At 41.9% G+C, this 27,932-nt stretch overlaps 2 protein-coding genes across 10 annotated transcripts in view; both read right to left on the reverse strand.

The window, feature by feature from the left end:
* Window positions 1-27,932, reverse strand: part of LOC103245175 (protocadherin alpha-C1) — a 218,118-nt gene that overhangs the window by 143,369 nt on the left and 46,817 nt on the right. Inside the window, exon 1 of one of the 9 annotated variants that reach the window (XM_073010627.1) lies at window positions 22,982-25,455. The exons of 6 other annotated variants lie outside the window; for them this stretch is intronic. In XM_073010627.1, the coding sequence (XP_072866728.1) occupies window positions 22,982-25,336 (2,355 nt within the window). In that variant the 5' untranslated portion in view covers window positions 25,337-25,455. Of the gene's footprint in view, window positions 1-1,161; window positions 4,516-8,432; window positions 10,963-22,981; window positions 25,456-27,932 lie in introns of those variants that run through there. 2 more of the 9 variants (XM_073010625.1, XM_038007069.2) reach the window with 2 other exon arrangements.
* On the reverse strand, window positions 15,873-18,673 carry LOC140709969 (protocadherin alpha-8). Its single transcript, XM_073010630.1, has one exon. The coding sequence runs from the start codon at window positions 18,350-18,352 to the stop codon at window positions 15,908-15,910; it is 2,445 nt and encodes an 814-aa protein (XP_072866731.1). The 5' UTR covers window positions 18,353-18,673; the 3' UTR covers window positions 15,873-15,907.

Raw genomic sequence — 27,932 nt, forward strand, 5'->3', positions numbered from 1 at the left:
TCATTACTAAGAGCCATAGGCAAGATGATAAATTCATGGCATTGGTGTTCGGTAACACTAGAATTAACAAATTTTTTTTAAAAATGAAATCATGGGTATCAGGTAACAACCAATTTCAGGAAAACACAATTGATAGTGTAGTTTTGTCACTATGCAACTAAATTAGCTTTCATTTCTGAGTATATATCATCCAACCCTACCCTGTTTAAGATGACTAGAGAAGCTATTAAACTGCAATATATCAGATCAGTAGAAAACATTAATTTAATTTTCTCCTCAAACTTTTAATATTCATCTGTACTAAAGTATTTTCAATCTCAAAATTAAAAGTGTTCAAATTCTCTTCATTTTTAAGCATAAGCATGGCTCCTTCCTCAAAGTGAAAGAGCTAATACGTGAATATCATAAGCAATGCCTAATACTGATAAAGGAGCAGATAATGAAGAACTACTGGATAAAATTATGTAAATAACTGAAACATACATTTTCTTTTGCTAAATGAATAATACACGCTGACACAGATAACACTATAACTAAAATAAAGATGGAAAACATTTTTAAAATTCAAAGCATTTAACTTAATTGCTAAGATAAAGACATTTTTACCAATGAACTGCCCACCTACTTACTGCACTATTAAGGAAAAGCTGTAATCACTGAACATAGAAATCTGCTATGGCAGTATAAGCTATGGTACACTACACATATTCTATGCATGGGGGAAAACACAGTTTCACTTAAGAGATACAGATCAGTGAAATTTTTTTGTTAATGCAAATACAATCAAATCAAAATTTAGATTGGAAATGAAATAACATGAAGTACTAACCTTACAAATACTTGTAATAAAAAGTGATTATGAAAGTGAATCATCAGAACTGCAACCTACATCACATATCTGTATTGGAAAATATTAGTGTATTCAGAATAAATTATTATTTTAAAAAATTTAAGTACCAATCAATGGCTGACACACTGGATAGGATAAAAATATTTAAAAACTCCTGGAATAAATTATATTACAAAGGTATCACTAGAAATATTCCAGCATAAATGGAATGTAAACAAAAATGAAATATTCTGATATATATTTGAGAAAATGCGGTAAGAGAAAGTATTATTCATAAAGCACAAAAAGAAAATGAAAACGTAATAACCCACCTTCCTAGAATGGTCTCCTCCAATAGACTGATCTTCCCCGTCCACATCTACCACTGGGCACGGTGGAAGGCTGGGGCTGAAGGCCATGAGGTCAGTCTTGGGCGGGGGCAGGGGCGGGGGCGGGGGCGGGGGCGGGCCCTCCCCAGAACACACCCTCTGCCGCCTCTGCTGCGAGTAAGGCCAGCTCCCCATCGCGCTAGAGCACATCAATGTGGGCTTCACCTGCCCACGTGCGCTCTCGGTGGGCTCTGCGGAGCACCGCAGTGCAGTGTACAGCAGCAGCGTGAGCACCAGCAAGCTGGACACCGCGCAGATGGCAATGATCAGGTACACGTTGACGTCCACCAGGGCCACCTCGGGCGCTACGCCCACTGAAGCCCGCGACGAGGCCTTGGGTGCCTGGCTACCCTCCACAAGCGACACAAGCACAGTGGCCGTGGCCGTCAGCGCCGGTTCGCCGTGGTCCTTTACCAGCACCAGTAGGCGCTGGTGTGGCAAGTCATCCTCATCTAGAGTGCGCGTCGTACTGATCTCGCCCGTGTACAGCCCCACGCGGAACGGGATGCGTGTGCCAACCGCTGCCAACTGCAATTCATAAGACAGCCACGCGTTGTATCCCGAGTCAGCGTCCACTGCGCGCACTTTCGCCACTACATGACCCGCACCCACCGACCTTAGCACCAGTTCACTGACTGCACCTCCCGTGCTGCCAGCGGGAGACACCAGCAGCGCGGGAGCGTTGTCGTTCTCGTCCAGCACGAACACCTGCAGCGTCACGTTGCTGCCCAGAGACGGCACGCCAGCGTCACGCGCGCTCACCTGGAACTGCAGCAGCTCCAGCTCCTCGTGGTCCAGCGGTTGCAGCGCGTACACTTTGCCGCTCTCCGAGTGCACCGATACGTAGCTCGACAGCGCGCGCTCGCCCACCCGCCGCTCCACCAGCGAGTAGGACACCAGCGCGTTCTCCTGCGCGTCCGCGTCCCGCGCAGACACCGTGAAGATGTGGCAGCCCGGCGGGTTGTTCTCCTTCACGAACACCGTGTACTCGGACTGCGCAAACGCCGGCGCGTTGTCGTTCACGTCGGCCACCTCCACGGACACGCTGGCCGTGGCCCACAGCGAAGGCGAGCCTCCGTCCCGCGCGGTCACCACCAACTCATAGGCCGACACTCTCTCACGGTCCAGGGCGCTGTCCAGCACCAACGAGTAGTAATTCTTGTAGGTGGACACCAGCTTGAAGGGGACGTGGGGCGTCAGAGAGCAGGTGACCTGTCCGTTGGCTCCTGAATCATGGTCAGAAACCCTGATCAGGGCAATGACGGCGCCCACTTGAGCATCTTCTTTCACTGGGAGAGACAGAGAAGTGACAATCACCTCAGGTGAATTATCATTTTCATCCAGTAGTTCCACTAGGACTGTGCAGTGACCAACCATAGGTGGGTTTCCCTTATCTGTAACATCTACATGAATTTCATAAGTGTTACTCTCCTCAAAGTCAATAGCATCATTTACTTTTATTTCTCCCGTCCTTTCGTTTATCCAAAACTTCCTTCTTATCGTGGGTGGGACCAAAGGGCTAAATGAATACATCATTTCCTTGTTTATTCCTTCATCCGAATCAGAAGCGTTGAGCCATATAACTGATGTTTGGTTCACTTGATTTTCATACATCTTAACTTCATAAACCGGTCTGTCAAAGATAGGGGCGTTATCATTGGCATCTAACACCAGGATCAGCAAAGAAACAGATCCGGTAAATTCAGGTTTGCCTCCATCAGTTGCTGTCAATAACAACTTTAGCTGAGGATTTTCTTCACGATCCAGCAGCTTCCGCAGAACAAGCACTGGGAATTTGTCTTTGTCTTTTTTGTTTATAGTATCAAGAACAAAATACTCATTTGGACTGAGTTCGTAAGTAAGCAATGCGTTCTCTCCAACATCCGCATCAGATGCGCCTTCTAGTGGAAATCGAGAGTCAAGCAGTCTGGATTCAGGTATTGAGAGCTTTTGTTCTGTTACGGAGAACCTGGGCGGGTTGTCATTAATGTCCTTCACTTCCACGTCCACATGGAAAACCTGCAGTGGCCTGTCCACGATTACCTCCAGGTGGATGCTGCACTCCGCGCTCCTCCCGCACAGCTCCTCGCGGTCTATCCGAGAATTCACAAACAAAATGCCATTCTGCAGATTTACCTCCAGAAGGTCCCCGTGTGTTTTGGACGCCACCCGGAACAGGCGCGGCACCAGCTCCGCCAGCTCCAGCCCCAGGTCCTGCGTGATACGGCCCACGAAGGAGCCGTGTTTGGCCTCCTCGTAGACGGAGTAGTGGAGCTGGCCGCTCCCCACTTCCCAGGCTGCGAGGAGAAGAAGCGAGAGCAGCGGACACTGGACCTCCAGGCAGGAAACCATCTTATGCTTCTCTTGTTTTACAAATCGACGAATCAGCGGTCTAGAATGCACATACGATCTGACATTTTCTGTCCTATTTCTTACATCTATTTTTTATCAAAATGGCTGAGATCTCAGAATGAAGCTACTTCCTAGTCCTTGAGAAACTGGCAGATGCCGCTGTTCTAAAAAGCTATTTTGTGGACCACAGCGACATCCGGTGGCTTTAGGTGTAAGTACAAGTCCATGAGTTCACAACTTTTCTTTCATTCGTGTGTTCTTTTTTTTTTAAGGTATTTTTATGTCTATGAACTTTCAAAGCCTCACATTACGTCTCTTCATAGTTAATAATAATAAATGTTGATCCCACGTGCAATGTTTTCTTAAATGTAGAATCTCAGAGTAGTGATTTCTTCCCTAACCACATAATTATAAATACCTGAATTTCAAAATGCCCTTAATATTTGCATACTACTGAGTATATTAATAGTTTATTAAATGACAAGTTTAGTTCCCTTTAAGTTCTGACACTTAACTTGCTTCTCTTTCTCCTTATTTTGAGATTTAATAAAGTTTGTTTAGACACTAATGTCAAGCATCAACTATCTGTGAGGTGTTTATAACTCCAAAGATCTAGTTATCACTAGAATTTAGAGATCATTAGCTTCAACATCAGACATTTCTCATTTAGATTCCTATTATCCTACTCGCTAGCCACATGACTTGGGAAAATCATTTAACCTCTTCCTGCTCCATGTTCCAATTTTATAACTTTGGTCTAATACTAATATGGTGGTTGTGTGAATTATAATATATTAAGTGCTTGCAATAGTACCTTAAGGAGAGTGAGTGATTCATAAATGGAAACTATTCTCAGGCGTCAATTTGGCCACATTTGTTTTGATGAGGCTCAATACTAAATTTGGCTCATCAGGCAAAATTATTACCTATAGAATGCCTTAATTATTGCTACTGCACAGGCTGAGAGTGGTTGTTTCCGTATTTAAGAAAAGAGAAAAGTGCTGTTACAGAAAAATCCTTTATACAAGGAGAAGTTTCATTTTATAATATCTTACAAGGGCAAAAAGAATCTTAATTATAATTCTAAATAAAGTAATTAACAAATTTATTATATCTGCTTTCAGAGACAAATGCTTTCAACCCTGTTATATTTACACTTTTCAAATGCTCAAAAGACACAGTTCTGAAATGTATCTAATAATTTTATCAATGTCAATGAAGTTTTTCATTACCACTTGCGGTAAAAATATTTTTTCTCTTTCAAAGTTCTTGAAATCAAATATTCAGGAATGAAAATGTAATATATCTGTGCTGCTGAAAAAACTTGTGTTTTCTATCTTTCCAAGAAAGGAAAACTTAATAACAGAAATTTTGGTCCTATACAAGGGTTAATTTATTTTATTTAATGATGTTTTGGCTTTTCTAAAGAATATTTTTAAATGTGTCAATAACTTTAAACTTTTTTATTAAAATCTGAATGACAGAGCAACAATATTTATGAATAAGAAAACTGACAGAAATGGGTGTCACTTAATTCATCAGTTTACGTGTCCTACTAAATTCTGTTTCTATACTTCTCTACTCCTTTGGAATGCCACTTGCATCAAAATTCATTCAAATTCTGATTTTAGAGATTACTTTTTTATAAACCTCGAATTAAAATGTAATGAGCTACGTATCAAAATATCAACGTTTGTTTTAGCTATCGGGAGTGTAAAGTAAGTTTGCCATTGATCAATCATCTCCACACACAAAATAATAAAAACTAAACTCAATTTCTGCTAATGTACATTTTATACCAAGTAATAACATAAATATCCCAATGTAGACGTCTAACATTGAATAAAAAGTAGGGAGTAGTTAAATTACTCTTTTTTTTTTTTTTTTTTGAGACAGAATCTTGCTGTCACCCAGGCTGAAGTGCAGTGGTGTCATCACAATTCACTGCAGCCTCAATGTCCCAGGCTCAAGTGATTCTCCAACCTCAGCCTCCTGAGCAGTTGGGACTACAGATGTGTGCCACCATGCCCGGCTAATTTTTTTTTTTTTTTTTTTTTTTGTGGAGACGAGTCTCACTACATTGGTCTCAAACTGCTAGGCTCAAGGGACCCTCCCACCTTGGCCTCCCAAAATGTTGGGATTACGGGCGTCAGGCCACCACATCTTTTTAGATTGCAGAAACTTGCACATCAAGTATTAAATAGGCCTACAGATCTAAAATTTCAGTTGTATGAGAATCATCTCAGGTGTGCTTTAAAATGAAAATTTGCTCATATTACCCATTTCAGAATTTCTGAGGTGGTCTTAAACCGGAACATTCAATGAGGACTTAGGTGCTGCTAATGCAGTAGTATTAGTAGGTCTAAGGATAGGTTGACCATAGGTCCCAATTTGTCTGGAACAGGCTCAGTTTAGGTCTGTGATCTTGTATACTTATTTACAGCACCCCCTTTGCTCTCAAAGTGTCTAAGATATTGGGTGATAACTTAGTTTTCCCTATATAGTAACTACAACTTGAAAAGAGCTGGCATAGGAGGAGCTTCATTATTGTTTCATGATTCTGACTTGAATTGAGGAATGTTAACTACAGATGCATATAAGGAGAGCTATTACACAAAATAGGAAAGTGTCTGTTCTACTCTCACCTCTCTGTTTTGAACTTGACAGCCTGTTTTGAATTTTACCTTCTCTGGATCCCAGTGAGTTCATGTTTGCTAATGACCTCAAAAGATAAATTTATTACTAAGGTATTCACAGCCCTTCTGAGAATTTGCGTATGATGAGAGCTTATACTCTGAGAGAGAATAGAGATTAATATGAAGGACTAAATTACCAATCCCATCAACACAGCCATCAATAATAAAGAATACATTTTATGATTATTGATGACATAGTAAATGCTTAGTAAGTACTAGCTCTAAGGAGACTGGAGGACTTAGGGCGGGGGACAAATGATATCTGTAGCATCCCTCTATTCACATCAAATAATCAAATACCTGGGCCCAAGTTTAAATAACACATGAAACTTGAAAATGTACAAAGACAAAGATACTTGAAAGTATAAGCCTATATTCAAGGTGAATTGTGCTAATAGACAGACGTAGATAGGCTTAATGACAGGAGCTCAGAGACCAAGTTTTGAAAGAAAATGACAAAAAAAAAAACTAGGCACGGTAACTCACACCTTTAATCCCAGCACCTTGGGAGGCCAAGGTGGGAAGATCACAAGGTCAGGATTTCGAGACCAGCCTGGCCAACATGATGAAACCCCATCTCTACTAAAAATACAAAAATTAGCCAGGCGTGGTGGCACATGCCTGTAATCCCAGCTATTCAGGAGGCTGAGGCAGGAGAATGGCTTGAACCCAGGAGGCAGAGGTTGCAGTGAGCCGAGATCATGCCACTGCCCACCAGCCTGGGTGGTAGAAAAAGACTCCATCTCAGAAAAAAAAAAAAAAAAAAAGACAGACAAAAAACATGTAATATTGTAGCATATTCCAAATGTGTGTTTTAAGAGAAAATTTTAAATTTAAAATATTTTGATTTAAATAAATGTTACTTGCATTTTCATAGTTATTATTGTGGCTCTATTCTCAAGGCCATTCTGATCTTTCTCCACTAAGTTTTTAATTAAGTAATACCTTGTAAAATATCTGACACAATATTAAATAAAATAGCTGAAAGAGAAAGAAAAATATAAACTACATAACAAAAACTCAACAGAAGAAAATTTTAAAACCGTAAATTAGAAAACAAACAAATAGCTTGCACTAAAGATAGAGTGTGGAAAACCACCATTTTGAAAGTCACATACTACAATTCAGGAAATATAACAGGTAGTGACATTAAAGAGGCAAATCTCATATCCAGATTCCTGCCTTGTGTTATATATGAGCTGAGAGGAGAAAAAGAGTTTTTTTTAAACTGGATTTCTGTCTTATAGATTACTGAAAGAAAAAGTTAATTCTCATCTAAACTGGTAAGGGTAATGTTTTAAGTTACAGACTATAAATTTCAAAAGAACTCAAAGTTTGGAATCTTTACATGGCTGATCATTTTACCACTAAATGGAGAAAAATTCAATTAAAAGGAGAATGTCTTCTTGAAGAAAGAAAACATTTGTTAAGAAAAGTATTTTCTCCAATTTCTGTAAACAGAATTTCAAAAAATTTTCTAAATGTAGACGAAATTTCAGTCAACATTTCCCGAATTATCTACATTGTCAGGCATTTAAAAACATGTTTTATGCAAGTTGAAATGAAGGCTGTGTTTATAACATTTATTGACATAATTTGATTCCTAAAGTGGAGCAACTGTTCTCTAAAGTTTAGGGGAAGTTTCTTATCGAAATGATAGATACTAAGGGATGCTGAACAATCAGATGTTAACACAGTCTCCATCCAGAGAAATGTAGAGAACTACAAACTTAACAAGGTAACAATTGCTATGTATTTTTGCTTGGGTTTCTTATAAACAATACAAGTAGACTAAAATACTATGCATCATTTAGAAATAAATAAATGATAGTGATGTTAATGTTTAATGAATGACTAACAACTAAATTGGTTTTCAAGTGTTATGGCAGCATAGCATCGGAAATTCAATGTCACTTTAATCACAAATTTAAATAAAATTGATTCAGCACCCAATAAATACCTATTTAATATACGATTTATAATTCTCACTAGAAGTCAAGATAAAGTCGGCTCCAATATTAAGGGGTTTACTTTATAAGAAAAAAATCTGCTGGATTTCTAGAAAAATGAATAAAACTATTAGAATGGCCCCTGGGAGTAATTGAAAACATCTTTCAAGAACAAATAAATAATTATATAAATAAATAAAATGCTAGAACAACCCACCTTCCCAGATAAATCTGAAGAAGCAGAGGGTTCTCCCGTTCGCTCTGTAGATCCAGCACAAGGAGAAAGGCCCGGGCTGAAAGCCATGAGGTCTGTCTTCGGTGGACCCTCCCCAGAGCACACCCTCTGCCTCCTCTGCTGCGAGTACGACCAACTCCCCACCTCGCTGGAACACACCAGCGTAGGCTTGCCCAGCGCGCACTCTCCCTCGGTGGGCAGCGCGGAGCACCGCAGCGCAGTGTACAGCAGCAGCGTGAGGACCAACAGGCTGGACACGGCGCAGATGGCGATGATCAGGTACACGTTGACATCCACCAGCGTTACCTCGGCGCCCGTGGCGCCCACTGACGCCCGCGACGATGCCTTTGGCGCCTGGCCGCTGTCCACCAGCGACACCAGCACAGTGGCCGTGGCTGTCAGCGCTGGCTCCCCGTGGTCTTTCACCAGCACCAGTAGGCGGTGGTGCGGTGCGTCCGTCTCATCTAGGGCTCGTGTCGTGCTGATCTCACCAGTGTACAGCCCCACGCGGAACGGAATGCGCGCGCTGACTGTTTCTGGCTGCACCTCGTATGAAAGCCACGCGTTGTAGCCTGAGTCGGCGTCCACTGCGCGCACTTTCCCCACCACCACGCCGGCGCCCACCGACCGCAGCACAAGCTCGCTGACTGCGCCGTCAGTGCCCCTCGTCCGAGGCGCCAGCAGCGCCGGCGCGTTGTCATTCTCGTCCAGCACGAATACCTGCAGTGTCACGTTGCTGCCCAGAGGCGGGACGCCCGCGTCGCGCGCGCTCACCTGGAACTGCAGCAGCTCCAGCTCCTCGTGGTCCAGCGGCTGTAGCGCGTACACCTTGCCGCTCTCCGAGTGCACCGATACGTAGCTCGACAGCGCGCGCTCGCCCACCCGCCGCTCCACCAGCGAGTAGGACACCAGCGCGTTCTCCTGCGCGTCCGCGTCCCACGCAGACACCGTGAAGATGTGGCAGCCCGGTGGGTTGTTCTCCTTCACGAACACCGTGTACTCGGACTGCGCGAACGCTGGTGCGTTGTCGTTCACGTCGGCCACCTCCACAGACACGCTGGCCGTGGCCCACAGAGAAGGCGAGCCCCCATCCCGCGCGGTCACCACCAGCTCATAGGCCGACACGCTCTCGCGGTCCAGGGCGCTGTCCAGCACCAACGAGTAGTAATTCTTGTAGGTGGACACCAGCTTGAAGGGGACGTGGGGCGTCAGGGAGCAGGTCACTTGCCCGTTGGCATCTGCGTCTAGGTCAGTCACACTAATCAGGGCAATAACTGTCCCCAGTTGTGCGTCCTCTTTTACAGGAAGCGAGAGCGTTTTGATAATCAGCTGTGGGGCATTGTCATTTACATCCACAACTTCCACAAGAACTGTACAATGACCAGCCAGTGGTGGGAAGCCTTTATCGACAGCCTCTACTGGGATCTTGTGTGCTCTACTTTCTTCAAAATCGATGTGTCCTATCACCGTGATTGCCCCATTTACAGGGTCCACGTGGAACTTGGATTTTATATCTGGAGAAACATCACTGGAGAAGGAGTAAATAATATCCCCATTCAAGCCTTCGTCTAAATCTGAGGCATTGGGGTGAATCACCAGCGTTCCGATAGAAACGTTTTCTGGTAATTTCACCGTATAGAGGGTTCTGTCGAACACTGGGGCATTGTCATTGACGTCCAGTACTGTGATGAGTAACTGAACGGTGCCAGTCAGTTCAGGTTTGCCTCCATCGGTGGCCGTGAGCAATAAATGAAGCTCCGGAGTTTTTTCTCTGTCTAAAAGTTTCCGTAATACAAGCCCAAGAGGTTTTACCTGCTGGTTGCTGGTTGGCACGTCCAGGGAGAAATACTCATTGGGGCTCAGTCTGTAAGTGAGCAAGGCGTTCTCCCCGATATCTGCATCGGACGCGCCCTCTAGTGGAAACCGAGAGTCAAGCGGCCTGGATTCCGCGATGAACAGATTCTTTTGTGTCGCTGGGAACACGGGAGGGTTGTCGTTAATGTCCTTCACCTCCACGTCCACATGGAAAACCTGCAGCGGCCTGTCCACTATCACCTCCAGGTGGATGCTGCACTCTGCGCTCCGCCCACACAGCTCCTCGCGGTCGATCCGAGAATTCACAAACAAAATGCCATTCTGCAGATTTACCTCCAGAAGGTCCCCGCCGCCTTTGGAATCCAACTGGAACAGGCGCGGCACCAGCTCTCCCAGCTCCAGCCCCAGGTCCTGCGCGATGCGGCCCACGAAGGTGCCGTGTTTGGCTTCCTCCGGGACGGAGTAGTGGAGCTGGCCGCTCCCTACCACCCACATCACCAGGATCAGAAGCGAGAGCAGTAGAGGCTGACCCTCTGGATCTCCTCGACTTGAGTACAACATTTCAAATACTAAGTCTTCTTCTAATTAGTGAAAACTGCCTTCAAATTAGGAGAAATCATCTGATTTCGTCAGTCCCCTTCTGCTGTGTTCGCCATTGTTCAGCATAGAGAGAGTGAAAAAGAATTGAGCCTCTTTCCCGTGGGAAAAGGGCTGTATTTGTCTGGATTCAGAGAGAACATCGCGGCAAAGAGTGACATCACGTGGCCCAAAGTGTAAGTACATATTTTATGAATAAAATTTTCACAACTATTCTGCAAAACTTATTTCATTTTCTTAATTTTTTCTTAAGTAATCATTGTTGAAACAGAAGATCCCGTTTCTCTTGCTGGAGCCTTCTTAGCAGACTGACCGCCTCTAAAAGTTTTGTATGACCTTGATTGTAGTTTTCTCACCCCTGAGAAAACTCTCCACTTAAGTTTTAAATAACGACAGAAATGAAGTAACAATTAAAATGATTCCATTGAGCAATCATGAATTTTAAATTACAAAATTCCTTTGTTCTGGAATTCAGAATCTCCCATATGGCTCGAAATGGGATTCTGGTGTAAGAGAAATCCAAGAGTTGCAATCTCTAGTGAATATAGGAGCCCAGAAATCTACTGATGAAAAAGAAACTTGGTCATTTCTGGGGAAAGGAATCAAGAAAAAGGAGCAACCAACTGAGGTACTTTTCTTGAGTAATTCTATGAATTGAAAAGGTAGAAAATATTGCAAGAAAAGTGAGAATTGACTTTAAGGTCTTGCGTTGCGTGGGGAGAAAATATATTTTTCTCTTTTGTAGCATTTATACAATCCGTTTCCAAAAATGTGTTTGTTTGATTCTTTCCAAGCAAACACTTTTATGAATAATCTCTTCTTTGTAATCTCCAATATAGTTTGTATTATATGTTATTACAATATGTTTTGATTTCATTATTACTCATCCTTAGTACTCAGGGCAATTTCTGTTTTTAAAGTTATGCTTGAGATTATTTACCTGTCCAAGTTCTACAAAGTTCTCTTGTGAGTTTTACTATCTTATTCCAACGTGCAAGTCGATTAATTAAATCTAGATCTTAGTGTATCTCAAGCCTAAAAGCAAAATCGTGACAGTTTATTGTGCCATTAATGTTTTTGCATGTTTATCTTTTATTTCATATTTCTACTGATAACAGCCTAAGAGGTGCTTTTAACAATTGCTTCTGGCCTTGATTATTGCAGTAGCTTCTGAGTTTGTCTTCCCGTTCAACCTTCTTTTAAAAGTCGTGATTTATCTTGCTCAAAGTAGTTTAATAGTTCCCAAATACTTCTAAAGAATGGTCAAATTCCTTAATCACTCGTGGCCATTTAGTTTATTACTCAAAAATCAAGAGATCTTCTTACATTGGTTTTCCTGCCTTCATTCTCTGCAGACTGTGTGTTTTAAAAAGGGGACCTTTCAATGTGTCATATTGATGCTTTTCTGTGCCTTCCATTTTTCATATGTTTTCTCCTTCCAAGAAATGTCTATTATTCTCGACATTCTCCCAGGGGGAAACTTACTTATTTAAAAACCACTGAAACACATCATGCCCCTTCAAGTATTTCTTCAAAAATTCAAATAGGAAATGATTGTCTTTCAACTTCAACTTCACTCTGATTTACCTCTTTTGTACCTGTTACATTATCTTGCCTTGCATTGTTGTGACTCTTATTCTTTATTTGACCTCAAATTTTAAAGCCAGAGGCTGGGTCTCAATAATAATTCCGGACATGGAGATATGCTGTTAGAAATCTATAAGGGTCCTATTTAATGCTTAATGAAGACTGGTTATTACAATCTTCTCTACTTGCTAAGAAAGCATTTTAGGCTGGACGCAGTGGCTCATGCCTGTAATTCCGGCATTTTGGGAGGCCGAGGTTGGTGGATCACGAGGTCAGGAGTTGGCAACCATCCTGGCTAACACGGTGAAACCCCATCTCTACTAAAAATACAAAACATTAGCCTGGCATGGTGGCCTGGGCCTGTAATCCCAGCTACTCTGGAGGCTGGGAAAGGAGAATCACTTGAACCCAGGAGGCAGAGGTTGCAATGAGCCGAGATCGTGCCGCTACACTCCAGCCTGGGCGATAGAGCGAGACTCCGTCTCAAAAAAAGAAAGAGAAAGGAAGGGAGGAAGGAAGGAAGGAAGGAAGGAAGGAAGGAAGGAAGGAAGGAAGGAAGAAAGAAAGAAAGAAAGAAAGAAAGAAAGAAAGAAAGAAAGAGAATTTTAAAAGGCTATTCTACAACACTCTACATAAATGGTCTACTTAATTCATAGAACTACAACATAAATTGACTTCAAATCATCATCAAAATGTTATCATATACTTCTTTTTAAGAAAAATACTATTAATGGAAAGAAACATACAAAGATCTCAAACACCTACTCTGCCCTCTGCAAGGTCTCAGGCAACTTTTAAATATGGGAAACATAAAACTACCAATGTAAGATAGTCTACACATTCCTTGGAAGGACTTTAACCGTTCCAGAAAATTTTTTTCCACATAGGTGATATTAACTTGACTTTCCTAAACTCATAATAACCTTTAGATTTTTTTCATTCCACCACACAACACTCAAAGTATTGAAACATCCTAGGTTAATCTAAAAATGACTTTATAAAAGATAATTTTACATAAAAATAAGATTAATATGGAAGGTCATAATGACTTTCTGACATTTTAGGTTTCCTTCTTGCAATCACTAACTTCTTTTCTCTTAAGAATGATAACTAAATTTTATTATGTACCTATCACTTGCCAGACTTTATTCTTGATAATTTATGACTATTAACTTACTTGATACAAAAAGTATATGCAGTAGAATTCACATTTATCATGCATACATATAAAGCCAAGGAACTGAATAACAAATCCTTTACCAAAGACTACATATACAAAAATTGGTAAAGGGAGGACTTGATTTAGAGAGCTTCAGAATCCACAATACTTAATAACTAACTTCTGGCACATTTCAATCCCAGAAATACTTAATAGCTAAAAGCAACACCATAATTAGAATAGTGAAAAGTATTAATGTACAAGAAACAGGTTTAGACTTTCTCATTGTGAAAGCACAACCCCAAATTCAAATATCAATTAGAGAGGTATTTGAAGAAACACAGAACTAAAATGACTTAAATGATAAGTTGCCAAATACAATGCTAGGTGGCGGAAAGAATCCTTTTATTTATGATATTTTGTAAAAGTCAATTAAATGTTTAGGAGAATTCAGTAATTAAAGTAATACCTGAGAACCAGGTAGACATAGACAGGATAGGAAATATTACTTACACAAAGGAAAAACTCCACATACTATTCAAACAGGATAATAAAGATAAGCATATTTTTTAAAGTCCTTAAAGGACTAAAATGAAAACAATTTGCTGGCCGGGTGCGGTGGCTCAAGCCTGTAATCCCAGCACTTTGGGAGGCCGAGACGGGTGGATCACGAGGTCAGGAGATCGAGATCATCCTGGCTAACATGGTGAAACCCCGTCTCTACTAAGAAATACAAAAAATTAGCTGGGCGCGGTGGCGGGAGCCTGTAGTCCCAGCTACTCGGGAGGCTGAGGCCGGAGAATGGCGTGAACCCGGGAGGCGGAGCTTGCAGTGAGCTGAGATCTGGCCCCTGCACTCCAGCCTGGGAGACAGAGCCAGACTCCGTCTCAAAAAAAAAAAGAAAAAAGAAAAGAAAACAATTTGCTTTCATGTAATGTGTTCTAATAGTCAAATGAAATGTTAAACATGGACAGGCATTAAGAGAACATTAAAATCAACTACAAAATAATTCTGCTTTGAGGTTACCTTCAGGTGGACAAGGGGGATAAAACATGCCCATAAATGATTACATTATTGGTTCTTAAGGGATTAAAAGATTTAAAATAATGCTAATAACAAACTGTAAGAATTCAGAGTCCCAGAAATCCTTCATTCCCTTCCATCAAGTTCCACCATTTCCTCCAAAGCAACATGCTCAAAGTCTAATGGGTATTTAATATCAAGGCAGGTGAAATAGTCACAAGAAGCAAAGGTAAAAAGACAAGAGGAAAGAAAAGAAAGAAAACATTGAAAGACATCAAAATAAAGTATCTTGGATTTTTCAAAGATTTATCCCATAAAGCTAAATATTTTTACACAAACTAATGGGCCATGATAATCCCAAATATTCTGTATAATAAAGATTTATAAATTATATGTTTGGTTTGCAAGAATGAAATTACCATGTATAGTGTTTCTGATGAAAACATTTTTCTAAGTCATATTAAATATCACTTTAATGTGGAATATTATTGAGAAGATACCAACTCTTGAACAAAGGATTGAATGATTAGAGTTTAGAAGATACTTGCAAGAGTAAAGTAATCATTTTCTAAACATAGAGGCTCAAAAAATGTTAAGTTGTCGACACCCCAACTGTAAAAATCGTGTAGAATAAAAAACACGTCCCCAAATAGTAAAATGGTCTAAATAATGACTTAAAAGAAGCATTACAAATCTCTTCCCTCTTGATTTTACTTTTTTGCTAGTTTATAAAAAAAATTAGGAAGTATATGAAAACTATCAAATTTTGAAAAACACTATTATTCTGTATTTTATCACTATATTGCTTAAAACGGCAATAGTGAAACACCAAAGATATTTGTGATTACCAGACACCAGAAAGTCAGATAATAGGATGAATAAACTGAGATGTTAAAGTGAATAAAAGAAAAAATAACGACAACATATTTAAAACATGCATTTCAAAGTACAGCATATGGAGTAAGATTAAGAGTTCAGTGCCTAAGGACAAAAGAATAAATGTTTTGGGAGAATACATTCACCAAAGATCAAAATATCCTGGACGTTGCTAGAGCATTGTTCAGAGAAGACCAAAATAAATGCTCAGTAAAAAAAGGATATCATCCAACCATAACTTGAGTTTCAAGATAGACCCAACTTGTGGAGAATGATTAATACTGTATTATGCCACTGAGAAAATTCAATTAATTATAAAAGGTTTCTAAAAACTAAAACAATGTTTAAATTTTCACTATATAATACGGTGAAAAATACATATGAAACACTTTTAAAGTAATTACAATTTCCACAAATAGAATTTCTGAGTTCTAAATTTAAATGGACTTACTTTGAGGCCATGATCAACATTTAAATCTTGCTGTTCGCCTACATCAACTGATCCCAGATCAGGAGGAAGGCTGGGGCTGAAGGCCATGAGGTCCGTCTTCAGTGGCCCCTCACCAGAGCACACCCTCTGCCGCTGTTGCTGCGAGTATGACCAGCTCCCCACCGCACTGGAGCACACCAGAGTGGGCTTGCCTGCCGGGCACCCACCCTCAGTGGGCGGCGCTGAGCACCGCAGCGCAGTGTACAGTAGCAGCGTGAGCACCAGAAGGCTGGATACCGCGCAGATGGCAATGATCAGGTACACGTTGACATCCACCAACGCCGCCTTGGGACCCACAGCGCCAGTCGACGGCCTCGAAGACGCCTTTGGAGCCTGGCCGCTCTCCACCAGCGACACCAGCACGGTGGCCGTGGCCGTCAGCTCCGGCTCACCATGATCCTTCACTAGCACCAGCAGGCGGTGGCGCGGAGAGTCCGCTTCGTCCAGGACACGAGTCGTGCTAATCTCGCCCGTGTACAGCCCCACGCGGAACGGGAACCGAGCGCTGCTTGCTGCTGGCTGCAGCTCATACGAAAGCCACGCATTGTAGCCCGAGTCGGGGTCCACCGCGCGCACCTTTGCTACCACGTGGCCCGCACCCACCAACCGCGGCACCAGCTCGCTCACTGCGCCGTCAGTGCCACCCACCCGAGGCGCCAGCAGCACCGGCGCGTTGTCATTCTCGTCCAGCACGAATACCTGCAGCGTCACGTTACTGCCCAGAGGCGGCACGCCCGCGTCGCGCGCGCTCACCTGGAACTGCAGCAGCTCCAGCTCCTCATGGTCCAGCGACTGCAAAGCGTACACCTTGCCGCTCTGCGCGTGCACCGACACGTAGCTCGACAGCGCGCGCTCGCCCACCCGCCGCTCCACCAGCGAGTAGGACACCAGCGCGTTCTCCTGCGCGTCCGCGTCCCCCGCCGACACTGTGAAGATGTGACAGCCTGGCGGGTTGTTCTCCTTCACGAACACTGTGTACTCGGACTGCGTGAACGCCGGCGCGTTGTCGTTCACGTCGGCCACCTCCACGGACACGCTGGCCGTGGCCCACAGCGAAGGCGAGCCCCCGTCCCGCGCGGTCACCACCAGCTCATAGGCTGACACATTCTCGCGGTCCAAGGCGCTGTCCAGCACCAACGAGTAGTAATTCTTGAAGGTGGACACCAGCTTGAAGGGGACATGGGGCGTCAAGGAGCAGGTCACCTGCCCGTTGACACCTGAGTCAAGGTCGTTCACGCTAATTAGGGCGATGACAGTACCGAATTGAGCGTCTTCACGCACAGGCAAGGATAAAGAAGTCAATGTTATCTCAGGGACGTTATCATTTTTATCCAAAATTCTCACTAAAACAGTGCAATGACCCACCATGGGAGGATGGCCTTTGTCCGTTGCGTCAACGCGGATTTTGTATAAATTTACTTGTTCAAAATCCAAATTACCCCGAATCACTATTTCTCCTGTATTTCGATCTATGCTAAAGTGGTCAATAACCATAGTTGCAACAAGGCTATTAAAAGAGTATGAAATTGCCCCATTCGCTCCTTCATCCCGATCAGAAGCATTCAGTCTGATAACTGTTGTTCCGTTGTCTGCGTTTTCGAATATTCTTACTTCGTATTCAGGCTGCTCGAAAGTGGGAGCATTATCATTCACATCCAGCACTGTGACCACCAGGTGAACACTGCCTGTAAGCTCAGGTTTGCCGCCATCTGTGGCTGTCAGGAATAAGTTGTGTGCCGGAGCGTCCTCTCTGTCCAAGGATTTTCTTAATACCAGCTCAACCAGTTTATTCTCATCGTTCTTTGAATTCACATCTAGCATGAAGTAATCATGAGAGCTAAGCCTGTAGGTTAACACGGAGTTAGCTCCAACATCTGCATCAGACGCGCTCTCTAGCGGAAACCGAGAGTCTGGCATTCTGGATTCTGAAACAAATAGCTTTTGCTCTTTTACCGGGAACACTGGCGGGTTGTCGTTAATGTCCTTCACTTCCACGTCCACATGGAAAACCTGCAGTGGCCTGTCCACTATCACCTCCAGGTGGATGCTGCACTCCGCGCTCCGCCCGCACAGCTCCTCGCGGTCGATCCGAGAATTCACAAACAAAATGCCATTCTGCAGATTTACCTCCAGAAGGTCCCCGTGTGTTTTGGATACCACCCGGAAGAGGCGCGGCACCAGCTCTCCCAGCTCCAGTCCCAGGTCCTGCGCGATGCGGCCCACGAAGGTGCCGTGTTTGGCCTCCTCGGGGACAAAGTAGTGGAGCTGGCCGCTCCCTGCCTTCCAGGCTGCGAGGAGCAGAAGAGAGAGTAGTAGTCGCCGGGATCCCAGGTCTCCTCGCCAGTGACAAACCATGTTAAATAGTCGTTTCCTATCAGAAAATCTTATCTTAATATGAAGATGAACGACTGTACTTTCTGGCGTCTTTTAATTCAATTCCGCTGCATCTCCCATTGTTCAGCCTTTAGAGACAGATGCTGTCAGAGGAAGGACTTTGAACCTTGGCTAACCAGAACTTCTTGGTAGACAGCGACATCATGTGGCTTCAAAAGGTAATGATTACATGAATTACTTCCGCAATATCTGGGTTCTCTCATGCACCTTCTATTTCTTTATCATACTTTAATAGTAAATCCTTAACTTCATCAATTGCAGAGGTATTCATACCGACTGGCTCCTTACATTAGTTTCATCTAGGGATTTCTTCTTCATAAGGAAAGGAATTTATTCCCAATATTTTAAATATCGTATCAATTAATAATAAAGTGTGACCTGTATGTCATGGATATCAGAAATGTAAACTGTCCTCCATAGTTTCGTGTGGAAGAAATGCATTAACATTTATTTGGTCACCAGAAACACTGGCATATATTACTCTGAGGTGAGCATATAATTCTACCTTTTCTACATTTTATCTTCTTGTGTTCTTATTGTTAAATTTCTGCTTTTCTTTATTCAATAAATGTCAAATTGCCTGAACAGTTTTACTTACTAAAGTAATAAAAATGTATGTGCATATTCTTTACACTATTTACCGATATCTCTATAGTTTGTTAAATTCAGCCTCTCACTTAAAACATTTTCCTCTATGATTTCTCTGACATGTCAAACTCTAGTAGTATTTCCACCATTGGCTTGTTTGTTAGTTCTTCATCTTTCTTCTGCTCTAAAAAGTGAGTATTTTCCAGAATTATGCCTTTAACCTTTTTTCCCCAATCTTTTTATTTAACATTTCTATTTCCAGGGCTTTAAACTAGCCTATTATTTGAAGTATTCTTAACTCCATACTGCAACCCCCTATTTTCATTTTCTACCTGACATTTTAACCTGTATACCCTAACATTGCCTAGAAAATGAGTCAACCAAAGTTAGAAGAATATCTAATCAATAATCACCGAAAACCCAAATCATTAAAAAATCACAATTTGTATAGCATGGCGATTCTCCACACTTACTCACATGTATTTTTATGATTTCTTTTCCCTTGCCTACCATATTTAAAGTTTGTATACATCCCATCTCTCCTTTCACATGAGATAATTTCTGTCTTTATTAGTACAGCTTTCACTCGATTGCACTAAAATCTTCAGCAAGTTTATCTTTCTATTGACCAACTGTCAAGACACTAGACTTCCATCTGGGAGATAGGCTACATGGCCATGAGCCAATCTTCTCAGTGCTAAGGCTAACCACTTTCCAATATGAGTCGTATTTTACAGAAAATATGTTGTCTCTTTCTTGGTACACTCTTTGTTCAAGGTTTTTCTTCTATTACTTCATCTTTATGTGTCAAAATTCTATTCATCTTTCAAAGTCCACCTCAAAAGTAAATTCTCCATGAATGCCTTCATTGTAGATGATTAAGAGCTCCTCTGAATTTCTACAAAATTCTTACCAAAAACGTAGGTAAAATAGGAAAGGTGAATAAGGGCATTTTCAGTGAAATGATTTAAATTTCTCATCACATTATTTACACAAAAATATTTCTGTCGTTGACTCTAAATAGTAGCAAACAATTTGTAAAGAAAATTGTATTTCTGGATATTTCAGGAGTTTGAGACCAGCCTGGGCAACATGGTAAGACCCCATCTCTACAAAAAATACAAAAATTAGCTGAGTATGGTGGTGTGCGCCTGTAGTCCCAGCAACTTCGGAGGCTGAGGTAGGAAGATCACTTGAGCCCAGGAGGCAGAGGTTGCAGTGAGCCCAGATTGTGCCACTGCACTGCATCCTGGGCTACAGAGTGAGACCCTGTCTCAAAAATAATAATAATAATGATAATAATAATTGATGAATACAGTTTTGGTGGCTAAGGAGGATCCTCTATCAACTTCAAGTATTTCCCAATTTAGGGAATTCCTATTTAGGGTATTTAAAACTTTCTTAATAATATGCTAGGAAGGTTTTAAATATACATGCATGTAAGCATAAAAACAAAGCAATGAAAACAGAATTACAATTACTATCTTTGAAGGTCAAAGATATTTATAGATTTTTCCACAAAACAATATTCTTTCAACAAGAGCAGCAAACTTGGTCTGCTTGTGGTGAATGACATATTACTGCTCAATGGTAAATAATTATATTGATTACCAAACAGATTTTTGACTTTGTATACCTCTACCCTTATTCATGTTGAAAAGAAAACAGTAACATATCCTAAAATGATTTCCTAAAGTATATTAGAATATTAGGAACAGTGAAAATTGATCATCAGTTCTGGGTTTTATTTTATTTTATTTTATTATTTCATTTTATTTTATTTTTGAGGCAAGGTATTGCTCTGTCACCTAGGCTGGAGTTCAGTGGCATGATAACTGCAGCTTGGAGCTCCTAGGCTCAAGTGATCCTCCCACCTCAGCCTCTTGAGTAGCTGACACTGCAGACACACATCACCATGCACAGCTAATTTTACAAAGTCTCTACAAAAGATGCACAAGCTGCTCTCAAACTCCTAGACTGAAGGAATACTCCTGACTCGGCCTCCTGAAATGCTGGGATTAGAGGTGTATGCCACCACACCCAGTTAACTATCTTTTTTTAACTAACCAAATTATTTGTAAAAATTTTTTAAAAGTCTGGACAATTAAGTTATTGTTTCATTAATGTCCCTAATACAGTACTGGATTAATAAATCATGATATATCCATAGAACAAAATAAGATGCAAATACTTTTTAAAATAAGAAAGCAAATAATCAAAAAGAAGGAATAAGCGCTAATGAAATAATATGCCACAAAACCCAATATATAATTTAGGCTGGATGCGGTGGCTCATGCCTGTAATCCCAGCACTTTGGGAGGCTGAGGCAGGCAGACCACTTGAGCCCAAGATTCAAGACCAGCCAGGGTAACATGGTGAAACTCTGTTTCTACTAAAAATATATATATATATATACATATTTAGCCCAGCATGGTTGCCAGCGTCTTTAATCTCAGCTACTTGGGTGACTGAAGCATGAGAATCGCTTGAGCCAGAGAGGCGGATTTTGCAATGAGCCGAGATCGCACCACTGCACTCCAGCGAGGGCGACAGAGTAAAACTGTCAAAAAAAACACACAAAACATAATTTAAAGTGGAAAAACAAACAAAAAGTGCAGAAGGGTAGGTTTCTACTGTAATCACTTCTTTTTTTAAAAAAAGGAAGATGAAAGGCAGGCTGGGTGTGGTTGCTCATGTCTGTAATCCCAACACCTTGGGAGGCCAAGGTAGGAGGATCACTTGAAGCCAGGAGTTCAAGACCAGCCTGGGAAACAAGACTCCACTGTCTCTACAAAAATAAAACAAAATTAGCTGGGCGCAATGACATTCAGACTGTATTTCCAGCTACTCCAGAGGCTGAGACGGGAGGATCCCGTGAGCCCAGGACTGCAGTGAGCTATAATCCTGCCACTGCATTTCAGCAGCCTAGGTGATGGAGTGAGATCATTGTCTCAAAAGAAGGAAAAAGAAAAGAAAAGAAAAGAAAAGAAAAGAAAAGAAAAGAAAAGGAAAGGAAAGGAAAGGAAAGGAAAGGAAAGGAAAGGAAAGGAAAGGAAAGGAAAGGAAAGGAAAGGAAAAGAAAGAAAAGGAAAGAAAGAAGGAGGGAAGGAAGGAAGGAAGGAAGGGGCAAATTCTAAAAAATATATATAGGCGATTTACAATTTGGTGATTGTAAATACACACACACATATATATATAATTTGGCAATGATAATCTTGGAATATACAAAAAAAAAACTAAAACCGCTTCAGAAATTCGAAAAGGTAAAGTGAATGGTTTGGAGTTGGAGGAGACAACGAGATTTTTTACTATGTACTAGATTTCCCTCTTTGAAATTTTCAATGTGAATATATTTCTTATACAAACAAGGAACAAAATAAAAAATACTATTGAACTGCTATTTAAACTATTTTTAAATTGTTCGTATTGATTCATCAAGAACATGGCAAATACATTTCAACAAAGTAAGTTAAAAAGAAGTCAGTACTATACAAATATGATAAAAAGAAGATAAATAGATATAAAAGAAATGTTTAAAATTCAAGTTCTAAATATAAAAAGGCAAAATTGAACAGATGATTTTGACATATATATTTTATAAAATGAGGACAATACATATAATAAAACATTAGGTAAATATATATATTGAAATTTATTTATTATAGCATTTATAAGTATTATCAAAATATGGAAATGTAAATACTTGATTTTGTAAATACACTATAGAAGAAAGGTGAATCCATTGATCCAGTTAGCAAAGTCCTTCTCCAAAAATAGAGAGTAGCCAACATAAACCATAGATTTTGATCTACAGTATTACGTATCCCAAAAGTGTATATTAAAAGTACTTCCAAATAATTAGTGCAAATACAGCATAACACTAAAAAATAATAATTATGTACAAAGTTATCAACTAAAAAAGAAATTATGAAAGAAATTTTAAGGAGACAAATTGAACTAATTATTTTTAAAGTGTTGAAAGCAAGATTATTTACGACTCACATTGTCTGAAGAGGAGGGACCCTGAGGAAGGCTGGGACTGAAGGCCATGAGGTCTGTCTTGGGTGGGCCCTCCCCAGAGCACACCCTCTGCCGCCTCTGCTGGGAGAATGACCAGCTCCCCACCGCGCTGGAGCACACCAGAGTGGGCTTTACCAGACCACATGCACCCTCGGAGGACGGCGCTGAGCACCGCAACGCCGTGTACAGCAGCAGGGTAAGCACCAACAGACTGGACACGGAGCAGATGGCGATGATCAGGTACACGTTGACATCCATCAGTGCCACCTCTGGGCCTGCAATGCCCACCGATGCCCGCGACGATGCCTTTGGCGCCTGGGCGCTTTCCACCAGCGACACCAGCACGGTGGCTGTGGTTGTCAGCGAGGGCTCCCCATGGTCCTTCACCAGCACCAGAAGGCGGTGGCGCGGTGCGTCCGTCTCATCTAGGGCTCGGATAGTGCTGATCTCGCCAGTGTACAGCCCCACGCGGAACGGGATGCGCGCACTGGCGGCGACAGGTTGAAATTCGTAAGAAAGCCACGCGTTGTAGCCTGAGTCAGCGTCAACTGCACGTACCTTCGCCACAACATGGCCCGCGCCCACAGACCGCGGCACAAGCTCGCTTACAGCGCCACCAGTGCCACCCACCCGAGGCGCCAGGAGCACCGGCGCGTTGTCGTTCTCGTCCAGCACGAACACCTGCAGCGTCGCGTTGCTGCTCAGAGACGGCACGCCCGCGTCGCGCGCGCTCACCTGGAACTGCAGCAGCTCCAGCTCCTCGTGGTCTAGTGGCTGCAGCGCGTACACCTTGCCGCTCTCCGCGTGCACCGACACGTAGCTCGACAGCGCGCGCTCGCCCACCCGCCGCTCCACCAGCGAGTAGGACACCAGCGCGTTCTCCTGCATGTCCGCGTCCCCTGCCGACACTGTGAAGATGTGGCAGCCCGGTGGGTTGTTCTCCTTCACGAACACCGTGTACTCGGACTGCGTGAACGCCGGCGCGTTGTCGTTCACGTCGGCCACCTCCACAGACACGCTGGCCGTGGCCCACAGTGAAGGCGAGCCCCCGTCCCGCGCGGTCACCACCAGCTCATAGGCCGACACGCTCTCGCGGTCCAGGACGCTGTCCAGCACCAATGAATAGTAATTCTTGAAGGTGGACACCAACTTGAAGGGGACGTGGGGCGTCAGGGAGCAGGTAACCTGTCCATTGACTCCAAAATCTCGGTCAAACACACTAATCAAAGTGATGACTGTACCTGGCTGGGCATCCTCTGAAATAGGGAGAGACAGGGAAGTGAGAGTCAACTGTGGAGCATTGTCATTTACATCCACAACTTCCACAAGAACTGTACAATGGCCAGCCAGTGGTGGGAAGCCTTTATCGACAGCCTCTACTGGGATCTTGTGTGCTCTACTTTCTTCAAAATCCATATGTCCTATCACTGTGATTGCCCCACTTACGGGGTCCATGTGGAACTTGGATTTTATATCTGGAGAAACATCACTGGAGAAGGAGTAAATAATATCCCCATTCAAGCCTTCGTCTAAATCTGAGGCATTGGGGTGAATCACCAGCGTTCCGATAGAAACGTTTTCTGGTAATTTCACCGTATAGAGGGTTCTGTCGAACACTGGGGCATTGTCATTGACGTCCAGTACTGTGATGAGTAACTGAACGGTGCCAGTCAGTTCAGGTTTGCCTCCATCGGTGGCCGTGAGCAATAAATGAAGCTCCGGAGTTTCTTCTCTGTCCAAAGGTTTCCGTAATACAAGCCCAAGAGGTTTTACCTGCTGGTTGCTGGTTGGCACGTCCAGGGAGAAATACTCATTGGGGCTCAGTCTGTAAGTGAGCAAGGCGTTCTCCCCGATATCTGCATCGGACGCGCCCTCTAGTGGAAACCGAGAGTCAAGCGGCCTGGATTCCGCGATGAACAGGTTCTTTTGTGTCGCTGGGAACACGGGAGGGTTGTCGTTAATGTCCTTCACCTCCACGTCCACATGGAAAACCTGCAGCGGCCTGTCCACTATCACCTCCAGGTGGATGCTGCACTCTGCGCTCCGCCCACACAGCTCCTCGCGGTCGATCCGAGAATTCACAAACAAAATGCCATTCTGCAGATTTACCTCCAGAAGGTCCCCGCGGAATTTGCACACCGCCCGGAACAGGCGCGGCACCAGCTCCGCCAGCTCCAGCCCCAGGTCCTGCGCGATGCGGCCCACGAAGGTGCCGTGTTTAGCCTCCTCGGGGACCGAGTAGTGGAGCTGGCCTCTCCCCGCCTCCCAAGCAGCTAGAATTGTAACAAACAGCAGTAGATGTCGGCGCCCTGGGTCGTATCCACTCCGGCACACCATTTCAGATTATTGGCGTTTTATTTTTCTAGTCAGCAAAACCTGCCTCCGAATTTATAGGAATGTTTTTATCCCTTCATTTCAATCTCGATGTGTGGCCATTGTTGTGCATCTGAAGAGTGAAAGAGAGTGGAGCGTCTTTCCAGTGCGAACAGGAATGACTTCCTTTTGTTGATTATGAAAGAATTTGCGGTAAAGAGCGACATCATGTGGCCCAAATGGTAAGTAAGAATTACAAACTATTAATCGGTTGAAAAGTTTTATTTCAAACTCTGAATTTTTTTCTTCATTGTTGTTAAAGGTTAAAATAGCATTTCTCATGCTTGTTAGAAGCATTCTTAGGTGACTGATGGCTTTTGAATACTTAGTGTGAACATAATTGTAGCTTCCTCATGCCTTAGAAAAACTTTTTTTTCACACAGTTTTAAATAAAGACAGAAACCTAAGTGACAACATGAATCTAAACAACTGCAAGTTTAAATTCCTTTGATCTGGATCCCAGGAAACTTCATATTCTTGATTCAGTACCCCTTGTTAAGAAAAATCCTGTACTCTTTTAGGGACCCAGGATCTCAAGAATCTACTGATTGATGAAAGAGAAACTTAGAAAGGGGTGTGTGTGTGTGTGTGTGTGTGTGTGTGTGTGTTTTCTTTTTAGGAGGCAAGAAACATTAGCACCTATCTAGACACTTTTCTTGGGAAAACAAAATAAGAGAAGGTTTGGGGAATCTTTGAAGGGGAAGAATTTGTATCATGTGAACTTTCTGAGGAGGAAGTATTCTGAATCTTTTGCTTTAGCAGAATCTACATATACTGTTTCAGGAGTTCATGATTTTATATTTGTTTCCTCATTTTATCCTTTCAAACACTTGTGTGTTATGATATTTGCCTATTTATACAATCTCAAATATTATTCGTATTATTTCTTTTATAAGTTTATTTTATTAGATAAATTTCAGTGCTCAGCCATCTCACATAAAGCAGCCCTTTGATCAAGTCTTGAGTTATTTCATCCTTTTTGGATCTACCTTACTGTGTTAGTTTTCTTGAATGTTTCACTCCAATGTTCCCAATGGCAATGTAAAATAATTATGTCTGTATCCAGATGTTTTCCTAAATAAGTTTTCATAATTACTGCTTTCCTGGAGTATTGCAGTGGCTTCTTATTGTGTAACCTGTCCATTCCTATTTCATTCTCCTTCATTTAATCCTTGCAGTCATTTTCCTTAAACACTTTTGATTCCCATTGCTTCACACTTTTTGACAGCTTTCAAACGACTTTTGAAGAGTGTCAAAATTACTTGTCTAGTACTCAAAGTTACCCAAAAGGTTTTTCTCATATTACTTTTCTTGCTTTATATCACAGTCTCTCTTATAGTAACCATGTGCTTTACCCAAAGTTGACTATTCCTTATTTCTAGGTACATTTGGAATTTTCCGTGTACTCACTTAGTTACTCTCTTCTCAAGAATACCTATTAGTCTCCATATTTTCCCAGGAAAAACTGTTTCCATTTTATAACCAGTAAAACATCATGACTCTTCAAGGACTCCTTCAACAAGGGAAAAAGGCAAATACATTTTTTCTATTCCAATAACACTGTGATGTACCTTTCTAGCACCTCTTACAATATTCTTTCTTTTACTATCATCGTATTTATGTAGGATATTTATCTTTATTTATCTATTAAATTTGAAGCCAGGGACTGGGTGTTGTTAATTCGATGATTCTCAGCAGGTACAGTGTGATACTCTTAAAGACCCCCCTAGAAACTTCTAAAAAAACATTTACTCACTAGCAACGCTGCAGTTCTCTACTTCCTAAGAAAGTATGCTGTTTTGAGATTGTTAGATATCATTATCTACACAAATGGTGATCTTCGGTATAATCAGAGACAATTCTGCAACTCTTAAGTATGTAGAGGTAGTTTTTTAAATTTTGGTGCAATATTAATTATATGCTTAAAATTATCATGTACTTCTTTTAGAAAACAGAAAATACTACTAATGGTTTCTGCCATTTCAAGAATGGAAAATGCTCACATTAGGGAACACAAACCTCAACTCAGTCCTCTAATGGCCCTTAAGCAACTTTTAAATGTGGGCAAATACACCATTCATGCTTAACATAGTCTAATATTTCGTGGGAACGTGGACAACACAAAAAGTCAAAACCACCTTCAGGAAATCACTGAGGACTCAGCAGTTTAAATGTCTTTTGAATTCATAAAACTTTTCCACTGTCCAAGTCTTAATTCAATTTTCAACTTTGAAACACACATTTTAAATTACTTTTGAAGTGGAACATGGCATTTAAAATGTTAGAGACACCTCGGATTAATTTGGTAATTATGGCCTCACTATGAATAACAAAAATTCAATCTTTACATAAAATGAAAACAATACGGAATCCGTAATGAGAGCTTCCTAACATAAAATGACACAAAGTTTTTATTTTCCTCTTCGGAAAACTAGTAGCAAATTTTATTAAGCACTTACTATTTGGCAAACACAGCTATAAGCACCTTACAGTATCAACTTACTAAAGCTTTATGAAAATTCTATCATTGAAACTAGTGTTTATCATTCCAACTTTACAG

Source organism: Chlorocebus sabaeus, chromosome 23 (assembly GCF_047675955.1).
Source record: "Chlorocebus sabaeus isolate Y175 chromosome 23, mChlSab1.0.hap1, whole genome shotgun sequence".
Classification (NCBI taxonomy): domain Eukaryota; kingdom Metazoa; phylum Chordata; class Mammalia; order Primates; family Cercopithecidae; genus Chlorocebus; species Chlorocebus sabaeus.

What these genes read in the sequence shown, in the direction of transcription:
- LOC140709969 (XM_073010630.1), bottom strand. Translation starts at nt 18,352, where the DNA reads ATGGTTTGTCACTGGCGAGGAGACCTGGGATCCCGGCGACTACTACTC.